General features: G+C 37.7%; 1 protein-coding gene across 1 annotated transcript in view; it reads right to left on the bottom strand.

Moving 5' to 3' along the window:
• The window catches only part of PLCZ1 (phospholipase C zeta 1), a 46165-nt gene that overhangs the window by 11651 nt on the left and 18649 nt on the right, over positions 1-15865 (bottom strand). The window contains exons 7-9 of the mRNA XM_069003548.1: positions 9813-10040; positions 7474-7630; positions 5683-5799 (exon numbers count right to left, since the gene is read on the bottom strand). Of these exons, the coding sequence (XP_068859649.1) occupies positions 5683-5799; positions 7474-7630; positions 9813-10040 (502 nt within the window). The remainder of the gene's footprint in view (positions 1-5682; positions 5800-7473; positions 7631-9812; positions 10041-15865) is intronic.

Below are 15865 nucleotides of genomic sequence, written 5' to 3'. Positions count from 1 at the left end.
AAAACTGCACATCTTTTGTCTGTGATCTTGTCTCTCAGTTAATATTCCTAGTGAGACTTTTAAATTGCAATTTTTTATTTTTTATTCCTTGCTTCCTGGTTCTATTTGCTGTATTACAACCATAAGGTTTAATGTATTTTCTCCATTTAAATGGGAAGATTTTAAAATGGATAAGGACACATTTGTCACCAATTTTTCTTAAAATGAGTTACTTAATTGCATTTTATGCCATTTAAAAATGCATCTCAAAATATATGAATTTTATTTCATTTCAAAAAATACCCTATGCAAAAGCGCTCAGTGCCAATGTTCCTATCTCCATGATTTACCTCACTCATTTGAATCTAAAGAGATATAATAGATCACACTTTTATCAGCCTTGGTGCCATCCTCTCAGCTCTTTCCAATTGTCTATGTTCTTAAAGTGGGCCATTCACGATGAATGCAACAGAAATCTATGCCTTAGATATTCAAAATCTGAGCTGAATTCCACACAGCCTGGGAAATACTATTGAAAACAGGACCATATCCTAATGCTCTGGTATGTTGCCATTGGTTATGAGATGATCAATGGGACTGGATTGGAGGACACTGCTTTCATTCCACATCAGCACTCCAAGCTGGGCATGGGCTGTCTTGTTTTTCTTCTCACATGCAGGTCACAGCTGCACTCAATCCATCCCTGCCCAAATTTGCAGAAATATTTCAGAAGTCCAAGAAAGATAGAGAGAGACCATTTACAAGGGCATGAGAGGACAAGGGGGAAGGGTTTCAAACTGAAAGAGAGTAAACCTGTGAATAGGTGAGATCCAACCCAAACTTTATGAACAAGGACCTTGGTCTACTAGAAAAAAAAATAAAGTATACAATGATTGATTCCACTAAAACACAGAGCAAGCCTATATGGACAGTATAATTTTTGCATACAAACTCTCACCTCCTTTCCTGGCAAAAAAAAAAAATTGGTCAAACTGTACGTATTTCTTTCCTCCCCTTACCTACTCCAAATTTTATTAAGCTTAATGATAATTTCCGGCTTTATTTTTCACCTACACATTTGAAATGGTTGTTTTTATTCTACAGAAAATTTATGAATGACTTACAACATGAGGGACTCTGCCATAGGAAGAAGGACTGCTCCTCTGAGAACTGGGTAAATGCATAACTGTCTGACATAACATGCTTAGACTGTGCAGTCAGTCTTTTTGTATTGTCTTTGGGCCAATTTAATACTGTTGCTCTAAGGACACTGCCATTAGAAATGTGAAGAATTCAGTCATACAGTTCATAATTGCTGGCATTGTTCCTACTTAATTACAAGTAGTTCTACTGGAAAAAAGATGTCAGGTGATTAAGTCATCCATTGTCCAAGTATACCTGCAAGGGATTTCAAGTAGGGATCCTCTCTTGTGTGGTTCTCATGGGAAAAGTACCTAAAGCATTTCTGATAAATTATCAGATCTAAAAATCTAAATTGATTTTTGCCATTTACTTAATGTGTCAGTCTAAAAGTTACACTCCACTGTAAGTCTGAGTGTCTTTTGGTTGTCATTTGACCAATTTTACACCTGAAAGTTTTCCAAAATAATTTTTAAAATTTTCTTGACTTGTGATTCTTGGCAGAACAGTGAATAATATCAGCTTCCCTTTCCTGTTTTAGTCTGAGTCACTGACAGGTTGTAGAACAAGATCAGCAAGGACTTCAGAAACAATGTGTTCCTGCAATTTTTTTCCATCCTCCTTTAAAATTTATTAGACTTGACATAAATTATTTACTATTCTATTGGTTGTCTGCAGTGAAGACAACTGGAAAAACTGATAAAATTGAATTTCAATGTTTCTTTGCTTTTAAGTGAAAGTCCAGTATCTATTACACGCACCAAAAACTTCCTAAAAAGAAGCAAGTTACAGAGTAGCCCAAGAGCTTTGTCACAAACCTGGCAGTAGACACATTTCTGCAGAAAAAACATGAAACCTTAATTCAAAACAACTGCCAGCCTTTGGAGCCATTCCAAAGGAAAGCTGAGTGCATTTAGGGAGCTTCATATATTGAATCACATTGTCCCACCTATCTTGTAGATGCCTACACATGAATTAACTGTACCACCTCACTGCTTGTGAAGATCAAATCAATGAAGTTCAAGGGACAGCATAACAAAAAAATTAGTCCTCTAGTTTTCACTTCCTAAGGAGGCATTTTTTGACTATTAAAGCCAGTAGAAGAAGCAATAATACAGCTATTGACCCAGAGCCCAAGCATGGTCAGATTTGAGTCATTTTGATTTGCACAGGTGAGGCAGACCAAGATTGAAATTAGTTGGTTCCTTTTCCCTTGGGTGCTTCAGGGGTTAAAATCAGAACTAGTCAGATAGCTCTTAATCACTCTTTTAGTGTATTATTTTTTACCATATTTTGTCATATTATTGCACACAAGATTGAGCCACAAAACAGATGTGACAAAATTGCCACACTGCATTTCAGTGTCACAGGCCAAAACAAAACTTACAGTAAGAAGAGATCTGTCATACAAGTAGAAATTTCACAGTAGCATATAAATTTTTATGCATACTCCAAAAAGCACATATGGGATCTTCTGGAATAAAATTCTGTACCTGCCACACTGTGGCTTTCTCCTGTAACTTATGACGTTTTGGTCATTCCTGTAGCATGCTTTGATACATGGATAACATTTCCTACTGCGTGGAAATGACATATTCAAAAGCATATTCAAGTCTTTCTATTTTTATTTTCACCAAGGCTTTCTTTTGTTTCATATTTTTTTCTGGTTTTCTCAGTCAATATAAAACAACTGATATCAATTTATTTAAATAACTGTCCTGAATTTTCTTTCCCTGCATAAATCTTTACATTTCTTTTTACTTAGTAAATAAAAAGGAGATATGGATACACCAAACCAGTTCTTTCCAGTGCCTCACTGCAGTTGTATGCAGAAGGCATACTAATTTTCACAGACTATAGAAAGTGGGAGTTTTTCCTCCATAAGACCTCTTTTTTCACAAAACCTCCTGTTCTTATGAGTCTCGATTTTCAGAGAATGGACAGGGAGTGCACAGGGATATCCAAAAGCTATTTTGTGGAAACTCTGTACTTTTTACTGAGGTTTTTAACTTGCCTTCCTCTGGAAATTAGGTTTACATAATTACATGTCTCGTCCTCGGCCCCAACAAATCTTGAGCCTGTTGGACCGTTTCATCCTGCTTTAGCTGAGTGCCAGGCTGCTCCAAGTTAATACGTTCCAAGCAATTTAGAGAAAATTGCTGGCAAGGTACAGAAGACAGCACTGTTTTGGGTCAGTCACTGAGGGAAGTGAAGGAATAACTCAGTTCTCATAATTACATAATGCAGAGGCCTGGCAGGCAGTATTATATGTAGGTTTGAACAAAACCTGATATATTTTCTTTGCCCAGCCAGAAAAGTTATGGGTGTTAAAGGAACTTAAAGGTAAGCTTGCAGGTGTGGGGAGGAGAAGGGAGTTAAGAAGGGGAATAGGTGACATAGGAGAAACCTGAGAGTCCTTTGAAGAGTTTTAGGGAAGTGGTAGAAGGGACCTGGAGGGATTACTTCTGTGCATGGGGTGTAAAGTGCAATGGCAGGGAGACAGGAAGGGTGTGTGGATTATACAGACATGGGCAGATATAAAAATTAAAAAATCTGTGGTAGACCAGTGGAAGGACGTCAGCAGAAGATTCACTGAGATTCACTCACTTTGGGAGCTGCCTTCTGAAGAGCAGCTATATTTCTGCCAAACAGTTATCTAAAGCAGATTAGGGAATTAAGGATAGATCTAACATGGCTTGGAAATAATACATGTGGAGAATTGTTTTTAATTAGCCTATTCCCATGTGAAAAATTGAGGGGTTTTTAAGTGAGGATGCAAATGAAGTGACCAAGAGGGCAGATCTAACCACTTCCTGCATATTTTTAATTCTTCCAGGAAGGGACCCAAACCCTCTATGCACTAAAAGTCATATGTTTTGCATACTAATGTTTAGAATGACTTCTCATTAAAGTAAACTCTGAGTAAACAGTCAGTGCAGTAATTTTGAAGGACTTCGGTCCTGTCTGTGATCTAACAAATGGATATTCTTTGCAGAGATAAGTGTGGAGATTTACAGGCTAGAAAGAAAACTAGTAAATTGCAGCATGATAAGACTGGGAGATTAACTCAATTTTAAATTAAGGACCTCTGGCGAGTGCTTCCTCTAAGCATGAAACAAACTTACTAGTTTTTAATGGCAATATATAGTATAGATAGCAATGATAGCATACAGAGAGGGCAGCACCCCAGGTAAGTAATACAGACATCACACTTAGTGTGGATGAACCACAGGGACAGAATATAATCAAACCAATTTCACAGTGTACTAATGAGGAGATACTTGGATAGTCCAGACCAAGTCCAAATCTGCACTGCAAGTAAGCATTTATAAGGACACAGAAACAAGCAAAATTTATACTAAGTAGTGATTTTTGTACTCCTTGTGTAGTTATGTAAATCTCTACCCCGGTATAAGTCAGGATGGAGAAAGTAACTTGTCACAGAAGATATATGGGGAGCTAAGAAAGGAAACAAGTGGAAAAGAAAGCCTGGAACAAGGGTGACATAAACTTTAGGGCCCTACAGGCAGAGTGAAATCTGTGCCTGTCCTTGGATGAGTGTGTATTTTAACATAACAAGGTGAGTCCATACCTTTCACCTCTCAAAACTGGGAGCCTATGGCAAAGTGCCCTGCTCACCCCCCAGTCTCCCTCAGGTGGCCTTGGCAAAGACTCAGAATAAAAGACAGAATATATATGTGGATACAAAAAAATATTCTGCTCGACTTTACCTAGGGCTGAAGAAGATGTAGCAGGCAGACATAGAAAAATAGTCTGTAACTGAGAATCTCTAAACTGAAGAACAAACAGATGAAGGCAAAATTGTCTCTAAAGCCATTAAAAAGGACAGAATGCTTACAGGTGTGAGGTTTTTCAAAGTCTGCTGGGTACAGAAGGCATGCTTATTTTTAACAAATTCAAATTCAAGCTTTTAATGAAGAGAAGCAGAAATTATTGTTATGTCATTGCCCATGAAACTGATATGTTTTGTACCAGAAATTAAGATGCTAAATGCATGTTGCATCTGTATAAACCCTGGAGGCTCCCAGAAGCTCCCAGCTGTACCTGGGTTTTGTACTGACCAGGAACGTTTGAGTGCTTCCTCGCACAGCATACCCTATTTTGGGAATTCTTGGCACCACTATCAATAGTTGTGCTCACATCTCCTGCACTTGTGCCACTCAAGTCACAGAGAGCCATTGAAAACCCAGAGATCCTTCAGGAGAAACTTCCATTGCTGTGTAATGGAAGCTTAAAAATGCTGAATTGTTATTAGTGTTTTTCTTAATATCCAATTCTAAAAGGTAAAGAAATTAATAAAATACAGTAAATTGGATATTTGGGATAAGAGACAGCTATTTAATGCAAAGTGATATTTGCAATTACTAGGGATAAAAAACTGACAGGATATGTGGGCTGAAGGAAACGTTTATAAAACAAAAAATTAAAATAATGCCACTGGGGGAAAATATGTAACCTATGTAACACCAAAATACTATAGGAAGCAAAAAACTCTTGTATCTGTAAAGGCTAGAATGCAATAGTCTCTGCAAACATACATACCCATTTGACACCCCACGTTCCAGAACTCTTGAGGATTATAATTTGAAGAGCTCATTCTTGTTCCCTTTGGGTAAATTCTTGTAATAAATCTTGTAGTATGTGAAATAAAATCTTTAGCTGATAAACAGAAGGATAAAATCTTCATAAGAAAACATTTATTGTTCAAGAGCTCCTATTTGAATAAATAATAAAAATACAAAAATTTGATCCAGCAATTTTTTTACACAAATATGTCAATGTATTCTATTTTAACATCAATATATGGACCACTCTGAGGTATGCCTAAAATCCTATTTAGAAACCTTAAAATTTTTGTGTGTATGAATCTGATAGTATTTCTGTATATAGTGCAGACTTTTGTAAGAAGTTCATTAATCAAAAATCATTCCTTCACTGAAATATTTTCTTTCTTCACCTTTTTGCAGGGTAAACATATGATTTCTACACTAAAGCCCACTGTGTTCTCATGGGAAACTAAGACACAGAACAGGAAACCACACAAAAACCCCCTCATTCTATAATAGCTCAAAATGAAAAAAAACCATCCCTAGATGATCTTGTCTTGTTTGCTGTTTGGAAATTTAAATAAAATGGCTAAATACTATTAAGGCCATGGAAAAGCACATTTTCAAAAGCCACTTAAATTGTTCCTTTATAAGCCTCAGAAGATGTTAACTGTTCATGTACATTGTTTTTCCTTCTGCTGGCAGTGTTCCCTCCCTTCTCACATGTAGACATAAACTACACAGGTGTGGGAAACTTCAGATGACTTCTATCTACATGATTCCTTTTTAGCAATTAAACAAAAATCTACATTTCCAGGGTCACCTCTCTGATCCATTCCATCCTCCTCTCATTTCATTTTTTGTTTGGCTAGGGTTTTTGTTTCATTGATTTTGGTTTGCTTTGTTGTTTGGGGGCAGGTTTTTTTTGGGGGGGGGGGTTGGCAAGGAGGGGTTATAGAACTACTTTTATCTTGCCTAGATTGCTAGAGGAACCAGAGAGGACTGTCTTCAATGGCTGGCAAGATCCTACTTGTTTTGATGCTGTTCAGCATCATTCACCTCACCAGCCACCAAATCACCTCCACAGAGCGGTGGGTGGCAGCTGGGCTGGCCCCGAGTGAATGGGCATTTGGCAGACTCCAGTGCCATTGTCATGGTCAGTGATCTCTGCTCTTTACACTCCCTCAGGGCTCTCAGCAGGCAGCTGGAGCTACAACAGCAGAGGCTGCACTGCACTGGCTGCACCAAATGGAGATGCTCCAACACAGAATGAGTTTTGAATAATCCAGCTTGGCTGGGATGAAAGGTCTGGTCCAGTGGAGCAAACTGCCTGCTCTAGGGTTTATCCACCCCATTAATGAGGACTCTTATCTGCAGTTGTCACCAAAGCCAGGCGACTGCCAAGCCAACTCCACTGAGTCCTCAGCCCAGATATGGTGGGGGGGTGTAATTTATTCCACACATTTTCAAATACTGACGGTAACTTCTAAATTATTTGATGCAGAAAACAATGAATCAAAAGGCAGACATACATTTTGGAGACTGTGTTAATATTTGTTCTTATAAAAATACACAGAATTAAAACAAAGTTGAATTTCAATTTTCCTAACAAAACCAACAGAAATAAAAAAAATGCTATGCAAAAGACACTTCTAAAACAATGTTATATGAAGAACCAAATAAAATCAGACAGCAGGTGTTTCATAAAATTTTAACCCTTCCAATGCCTAAGCAGTGAACCATAGCAACAATGCAACTTTTAACTGATTAACTCAAAAGAAATTACCTGAATGTCTTACAAGTTTTCGTGCTTGAGCCTCTCCAATCGAATTATTTTCATAGCACTGCTGATTCATCAGGGAATGCTCAAAGCTCACAAACTTCTGAGATTTGGTATAAACCACAAGGTCTGATAATGCAAGGGCAATCTTTCCCCTCTTCACCTAATAATCATCAGATGAATAATGGAATAAAAAAGTCACAATAATGCATATTTCATTATTATTAATATTAATAATTCAGAGAAACGGTCATTTTGGATGCATAAAGCCTGAGAAAATGTTACAGTTAATGAATTTAATAAATATGACCTTTAATATTAAGATTTGATCCACTGAAAGAAACATAAGTTTTTTGTGTCCATGTTTATCATGGCAATCGTGGGGTGAGTGGAGAGATGCTATTGGTGCTTCCTAGCAGAATGTTCTTTTGGATAGCTTCACAGTTTTCCTGCTTCTAAGACTGGTTTGTAAATAACATAATTTTTCATGTTTTTTTATATTACTCATTAAAAATATACCTCCAACTTTCTATTCATAAAGACATAAAGTATTAGAAAAGATCAGCAGCATAAACTCAACTATAAAATGTAGAATATCAGGAGAGTATTATACTATGCCAAACAAATTAGTCAATATTCCTCTAAGCATTGCTCTGAAGTTAGGAAAACTCTTTTCTTCTTAATTAAGGCAGAAATTCCTCTCACCAAAATCTTAATTTAGTCTTGTTCCATTACCAAAACAAGCAAAAGTGACTGAAGTTTAACCAGGGTCTTCTCTCAGACAGTGAGGCACTACGTGACCACTTCATTTTTCATAGCATAACTTGTGAGCTAACCAGGGGCAGTAGCCAGCAGAGAGCTGATGATGCTAATCATGTTTACATTCCATTAAAGCTTTCGAAGGCAAATTCTCATCTGACAAAATAATAGAGATTGTCTGCTCGTGGATCTTAAACTATGCAAAGTTCAAGTGCATTAATTATTCTGGGGCTATGTCCCGTGAGGAGCAACAGGAGTCCACTGCCATGGAAATCCTGAAAAATACAACTCTCTGGAGGCAGGCACTGACACAGTGAAAGCCAGCAGCATCACTGGGGTGTCTTGGCTGTGGATTCCCATGTTCTTCCTGCCTCCCATAAAGCTGTATACTGGGACATCAAGAAAAATACTCCAGCAGAGCAGGACCCTGGAAACCACTTTCTCTTCTGCCTGTGAAACATGAGCAGATACTTTTTGTTGCTGCTGTTGTTTAAGAGTATGTGGAATACATTCTGGTCTGTAACATGATCCTACAAATATACTTGAAACCTATTATCTAGAAAGTTGGCCTTTCCTCTTCAAAGAAGACTCCTTCCTTCCTCAGAATTTTTCCTTACTATCTCTCCATGTCAGATGGAATGAGAAAGAAGCAAAGACCTTGACCATCAAATCATACAAAGAAAAGAGACACTGGCTCTCAGCAAGAACTCTGGGATCTCAGGAGCATTGCCAGTTTAGCCACGTTCAGGTAATCAGAGCATGATGTGCAACAGTGACTGGATACAGGCTGCTGCCTGACATCTTAAAAAACTTGAACAAAGCCATTTGAACCCTTATAAAGCAACAGATTTTCCATGGTAGAGAATTATACTTGGTGAAAAAAAGGTGTAAGTTTAATTTGAATTCTAAAAAAGGAGATTATACCCAATTTTTACACTCTCAGAAATAATACTTAATGTTAAGTCTCTTCATGATAAATGTAAAAATACCTTTTCGATTCTAGGTGCTGAAAAATGTTTCAGCACAACCAGGAATGTGCACCTAATTTAATGCAAAAAATCCAGAAGAGAAGAAAATAGGGGAATCTATCTATCTATCTATCTATCTATCTATCTATCTATCTATCTATCTATCTCAAAAACAGACTGGTGGACTTGGGGAAGAAATAGTTAACTGTGTTTGTTGTCATCAGGAACTGCTGTAAGTGTTCTCTATCCATAGTTCCAGGAGGGCCATGGGACAAACAAAACACTTAGGTAACTTCTTAAATCTGCTGTTGTGCTGAGCACTTGGGACAAGCACAAGCCTTGAAAGAGGAAAATGCAGTTGAAGTTCAAGATGAGAGCACAGGGAGGGGTTGCTTTTTAGTTGGATTCTAAAATGTGGTCCAGTCTGGCTTTTCTTATAACAATAGGAAAACTCTGAAACCTTGAGCTAGAACATGTAATTTCCAAATGCACTGAACGTACTAATTTTAAAGTTTATCTTTTAAATTTAGTCTCTATTTTAAGATCATATAGCCTTTTTTTTTTCTTTTTTTTTTTAATATCTATGTGTTCTCTATATTCAATTGAGGCAAAAGTTACCTTTGGTTTTTTTTGAGGTGGGGCTGAAGATCTACGATCTGCTCTTCTTTTGGTGGGACTCTTGGATCGGTGAAGAGGTAGCGTGTCATCTGTGTCTTCATCCTCAGACAGAAATTCAGAGTCAGACAGTTCCTCTGTCTCACCAGGATTGTCATCATACATCCTGAGCATGCTTTCCTCAATTGTTCCAGCTTTTTTATTTTTTATCAGAACTTTGAATTTTAATGCCTATAAGAAAGAGGTTAAACAATAGTAACTAGAATTATGTAGGTTTTCATGTCTTGGTGTTATTTAACCCATGTCCAAAGTTGTTTATTAAGTATAATAAAGTGAGCTAAAAAAATGAAGCAAAGATAGATACAAGTAAGGCAGAATCCAAAGCCAAATAAACCAAAGAGAATCTGGGGATCAAAGTACACAACAGAATGTGACTATCTAACCCCATGACAGGAAAAAAGGCTCTCCACCACAGATACACAGATGCTGAAACTATGAAAAGATAAAAGTAGGAAGAGTCAAAGGTGATAGCCAAGCAAAACATAAAAGGTATATATTTTTACTATGCCTAAATGTAGGCATATACATTGTATATATACAATGTAGGCATATACATATATATATATAATACATATACACAATTGAAGACGTGTGTCTGATATTAATTTGGAATGTTTTGATCTATCACTGAGGCTGCAGGAAATTTGTCATTAGATTAGTGCCTATGTGCACATCTGTCATGTGTGCCAGATTAAAACTTTTGTTTATAGCTTGCTTTATTTTACAGTAGATCCTTATGCTGATCTTACCTGGCCAGGGAAACAACAGTTGGGTGATTTTGCCTAAGCAGTTTCCCTATTTTTAAATGGACATGTATCAACTGCCATACTACGTAATGTAGTGGGGAAAAAACATCATTGAATTATATCAATTCTAATAACACGGCTTTCATCTATGCAACAGAATCCTATGAGTACATATTTCACTTAGATTTATGAAATAGTATTAACAGGAGAGCTGCTATTATGTAGCAGACATTCAACTTTACATCTGTACACAGGAGCTGCCAGTGAGTAACAGGACTTACTATCGCTCTTGAATAAAGTGATCCACAAAAATATTCCTTAAATTTCCTATGCCCTAGTGAAAAGGAAGATTACACTACTGGGAGTGTGGCAGGAACTGGGAACAAGTAATTTCACAACAAATGAAATGTAACTGAAATGCTGTATTTTAAGGTATCCATTAAGTAAATATGAAACATATGGATGATGGAAACATATAAACCCAAAATTTTGTAATGGAAACTACAGCCATAGGCAAGGATAGAGACATTCCATTTATTTCCATTGCTCATAATCCCCTCATTGCTTCAGATCTCATAATGGTAGTTTGCCAGGGTGCCAGTGGGATGAGGCATCCTATGCCCAATATCTATCACTGCCATGTTGCTGGAAGGTTTGATTAGTCTCTCTGCACTGGTAACTCAGAATAAGGATGCCCTTTAACATTTCCTTCATCTCTTATTGATGCACTCACTTTTTTATTCCTGTGATATTTTTAGAAGAGTTTTAATATGATTAATGTTACTCCTATTTTTTAAGAGATCTGAATTTGCCTTTGAGTGTTCACATTTCCCAATATTTAAAATCAATTCCACCCACTTTTGATCTTGTATTTTGTTATTCACAGGAAGACTTATTTTACAAATGGAAAAAAAAAAAACCCAGACCTGGTATACAAGGGAAGGAAAAACTTTCTATGGTTACATTACTGCCTCCTGTATGCAAACTTCTGTAAGTAAGAAAAGACCATATGTCATGGGTTAGCAAGCATAGTCCTGGAAGTGATGTTCTCGCAAAGGGGTTCTTACAGCTTCCCCCATGACCTGACAGAACCTATCAGCTGGCCAGTTTGAATATGGACAGTTCTTTAAGCCACTTAAAGTTGTGACCGCCTCTGTGATACACACTTAAGAATAGACAAACTCCCCCCCAAGCTCTCTCTCGTTTCCATGCTGGGACAGGTGGCTGCGGGCCCCGTGTGGGGGCCAGCGGGCCCGGCCAGGCCCTGCTTGGGCCAGGCCAGGCCAGGCCACGGCCAGCCTGGAGCCGATGGGCCTGTTCCAGCCATGGAACCCCCCCACAGCCCTGATGTGGGCAGCCGGAGCGGCTCAGCTCCCCCCCACCCTCCGCTTCGATAAGCCACATTCCAGCTGCAAGGCCTGGGTGAGATTAACCCTTTTATTGCTGTGAAGAGTTGAAAACCTGAGGGAAGAGAAAGAGGAGATGCTTAAAGCTGAAATTCTGTTGTGAAGCTATGATGTATCAGAGTATCCTGTTGTAATTTCATGAAGGCATGGGGGGTGGAGCGTTCAACTTGTGAGCAAAAGCACCTGCACTGAGACAGGCAGATGCTGACGCAGCTGTAATTTCATGAGAAGTTTGGACAGGGAGAGATGGACCAGATGAGGACTTTTGCTCCAAATGGAAAAGGAGAAAACCTCAGTCCCTAGAGATGCTTCCAGATATAGTCCTAAAGATGAAGATGAGGAAGACCCTTTGCTCCCAGGGAAGGAGAAGGGCCTCTGTTCTTAGAGATTAAATGCTCCCAGAGATGGGTGAAGAGAACTTTTGTTTCTGAATGGCTCAACCTTAAAATTGTGCCCCAAAAACTTAAAGAGTGGACCCTCGAAAGCAGTTGTGGGAAAAGCTGCAAGTCGGGGAAGGGACTCGCATGTGAGCAGAGAGACTCCTCTTCCTAAATGGACTGAACAAGGTTATTATGGAAGTGGTAAACAGACTGAACATCTCAAGGGTTGTCTTTTTACATTGCCAGTGGGAGAATGGAGAAAGGTGGGGGGAGGAGAGGAGTTCTGAAGGTGTGGTATAATTTTTTTTTTTCTCCTTTTAGGTCTGTTAATAAACTTCTTTATATTCTTTCAAGTTTGGTGCCTGCTTTGCATTTCTCCTAATTCTTATCTCACAGAAGATAAACAGTAATGAGTATTTTGGACCAAACCACTACACTAAATTGGTGTTTCTGCCCGGTTACAAACCAAACCCACTACACCACAGTGTGTGTGTGTGATGATATAAAAATGGGTCATGATATTTTAAGTCCGTTTCTAAAATTCTGTTTACGAGCTGTTAGCAAAAATGTAAATACCTGGAGGTAGGAGAAATTTTTTAGTGTTGGGGTTTTTTTTGTCTACAAAGATAAGATTTTAAAATCATGGCTCTTTTTAGCAACAGTTACAGGAAATACTCCAGCAATATGAAAATTTGCTATTTTTTGGCCAGAAGGAAATTCCAATAATAGTTACCCCAAATCATTGAAAGCGAAACATGGACTGAAAAAATAGCACACCAAGAATTTTGTCTGAACTTCAAACACCTTCAAAAAAACTTATAACAAAGGCATGGTTACAAAATCAGTGACGCTGTGAAATCTGAGTTCTTCAGTTGGTCATCAGCACTGCTAAACATGTGATAACTTTTTCTCTAAACATCCAAGTCTTCTAAGAGACCTGAAAAGTCTTTTAATGAGCTGAAGGTCTGAGCATTCACTATAACTTCTCCTTTCTGATTTTATTATGGGAGGCAAAATATGTTAAAAATACATTTGCGGTTTACTTTATATAAGCTGTAAGCATACTAAAAAATTTAAATATGTAAAACATAATAGATCTTCCCTAGAGCATAGTGGGACTTCAAGGCTGGCATAAGCAAAAGCCTCCAAGTACAATCAACTGGAACAAATATTAACATAATTAAATGAACAAAAATTTTTTCTGGTGCATTCTGGTTAATGTGATGTAAAACACAAAGCAGCTGAAGTAATGCCAAGTTTCCAAGACAAAAATCACAAGCACTTTGGATCAGGCAAACCCACCTATTGACCACTGCAATTAATGTAAAAATTCAGTCTTGAGAAATGTAGGGAATAAACCCTGGATTTGAGACATAAGATTTTTTTTAAAAATAGCTTCTCCTGTCTAAATTTATCTTGTTCTCCCTTCTCCTCTCCTGACCAGCTGTAGGTGCTTAGTTAGGGGAATATCAAATCCTGAAAATCATGCTAAGTAACAAGATTAAAATCTCTTCTGAGTTTTACATAGTATTCTATTTCAAGAATTATACTGCTGTCTTAAGTACTGATATAGGGTGAAGATACAACACCTCCTGTGAAGTCTAACACAGGAACAGGTTTTGAGACAATGACAAGATTTGTTAAGTACAACTGCTAAAAAAACTCAACACCAGATTTCTTTAACAATTCAAGAGAATCACACTTAGTAAATTGTGAATGGATGTCTTTGTGGCAGCCTTATAAATCACAGTTATCAAGATACTTTAAATCAATACTACCAGCAATATCTGAGCTCTAAGTAAACAGGTATTAGTTATATCAGGAGCACCATTTTAGCTACCTCATAACAAGTTTTCATACAACACAGGTATCCAGTGAGAAGCACCCTACCCTGAAAATTCCACTTCTGTATTGTGCTCTGTAGTAGACTTAAAATAAGTCTGGTCCAAGGCTAAACAGCTGTGCTGTATCTGAGATGATATTCTACACAGGCAACTAAACCTCTGGATGGATTGGAAAGAAATCGAAAGGATGATTACAGAGAAAATGGTTACAAGTTGGCCAGGATATTAATACAGCATGCTCAGAGTCCTCATGCACAGATTCCTTACCACAGTTCAATGTTCCAAGAAGACACCTTGCCAAATGAAGGATCTGATTTTTATACACCAAATAAACCATCGACCCAAGACCTACCTGGGTGATGATATAAAATATGGCAATGTCTTGTTTTTAGTTAGCTTCTGCAGTTTCTTTACACTACAAGGAAGTTATTAACAACAGATAAAGACTGTCACATGTTTATTACATTTCTGGGAAAACCATGTTCCCTCAAGAAGAGCGCAATGCCTAGAAATAGTGTAGGAATCAGATGAGTCTTCTGTAAGTACTCACTACAGCCTAGAGAATCCAGAAATTTTATGAGAAACAATACTGATTTTTTTATTTTTGAGGGTCATCACCAAGATGTGCCACATTCTTGTACCTTTCTTCTTATTTTGGTAAAGAATAGATGCCATGGATCGATTGAAAGGCAAAAGAGTGACTAGAAAAGTTTTGACTTGCTAAGAAGCAAAGCTATTTCTGATGCAAAGACTTGGTCAAGAGATTTGCATATGTAACTTGTAGGTCAAAAAAAATAGGAATTAATCTCATAACTGAAGCAACAGAATTAGATATGCTAAAGCAGGCTTGATCTTTAATTTCTCTGTGAAAACACTCACTGTGTAGAGAAAGCTTGTTTGTATACTGAGTAGATAAAGGTGAAGAAAAGTGTGAAGAAAGAGTTCTGGCTTATGGGGTTAGCTGGTTTTCCCCATAATAGAAGGATTTAAAATGTCCATAAACCATAAAGTTGTACTGGAGACCTTCTATTAATCTTTCTCAAGGAGATAATTAAACACATCCTCTTATTTGGACACCACAGGTTTAACAACCACTGGGAAGCCTTGGCAATCCTGGCCAGAAATACTTCTAAACCATCACAATACAATAATTGATCTTGCAGCTGTGTGGTAAGCATTAAAGACAACTTGTAAAATCACAGTAGTTGCCACTTCACTTTCAGTTAATCACACATCAATATCTTATTCCAACTTTGTGACAGGAAACCTGCAAACAATAAAAATTCCTAACTATCTGATATGTATATCCTGTCAGCAGTGTAAGGCAGTTCAGTGCACTACAATGCACAATAATTGAGGAACAAACTTTCATCAAAGCATCAATGTGTGTACATTCTTTTCTGTGTTACATTGGATGCTTACATGTTTCTTTCAATAGCTATCAAACTTCTTAGAGAGGAAGGACACAGCAGGGTAAGTAAAACCTTATCTCTTCTAGCATCCTAATATTTTCTAAGTTCATCCACAAATTGCTGCGTAAGACACTTCATTCCATCACTTTCTATCAGCACATCGCCAGGAGTGCTGGTGCAACCAGCAGGGATGTCTGGCGCCAGCCAG

The sequence above is a fragment of the Aphelocoma coerulescens genome, chromosome 1A (genome assembly GCF_041296385.1).
Source record: "Aphelocoma coerulescens isolate FSJ_1873_10779 chromosome 1A, UR_Acoe_1.0, whole genome shotgun sequence".
Taxonomy (NCBI): Eukaryota; Metazoa; Chordata; class Aves; order Passeriformes; family Corvidae; genus Aphelocoma; species Aphelocoma coerulescens.
Note: the sequence above shows the minus strand (reverse complement) of the source record. Positions and strands in the feature narration are given on the sequence as shown.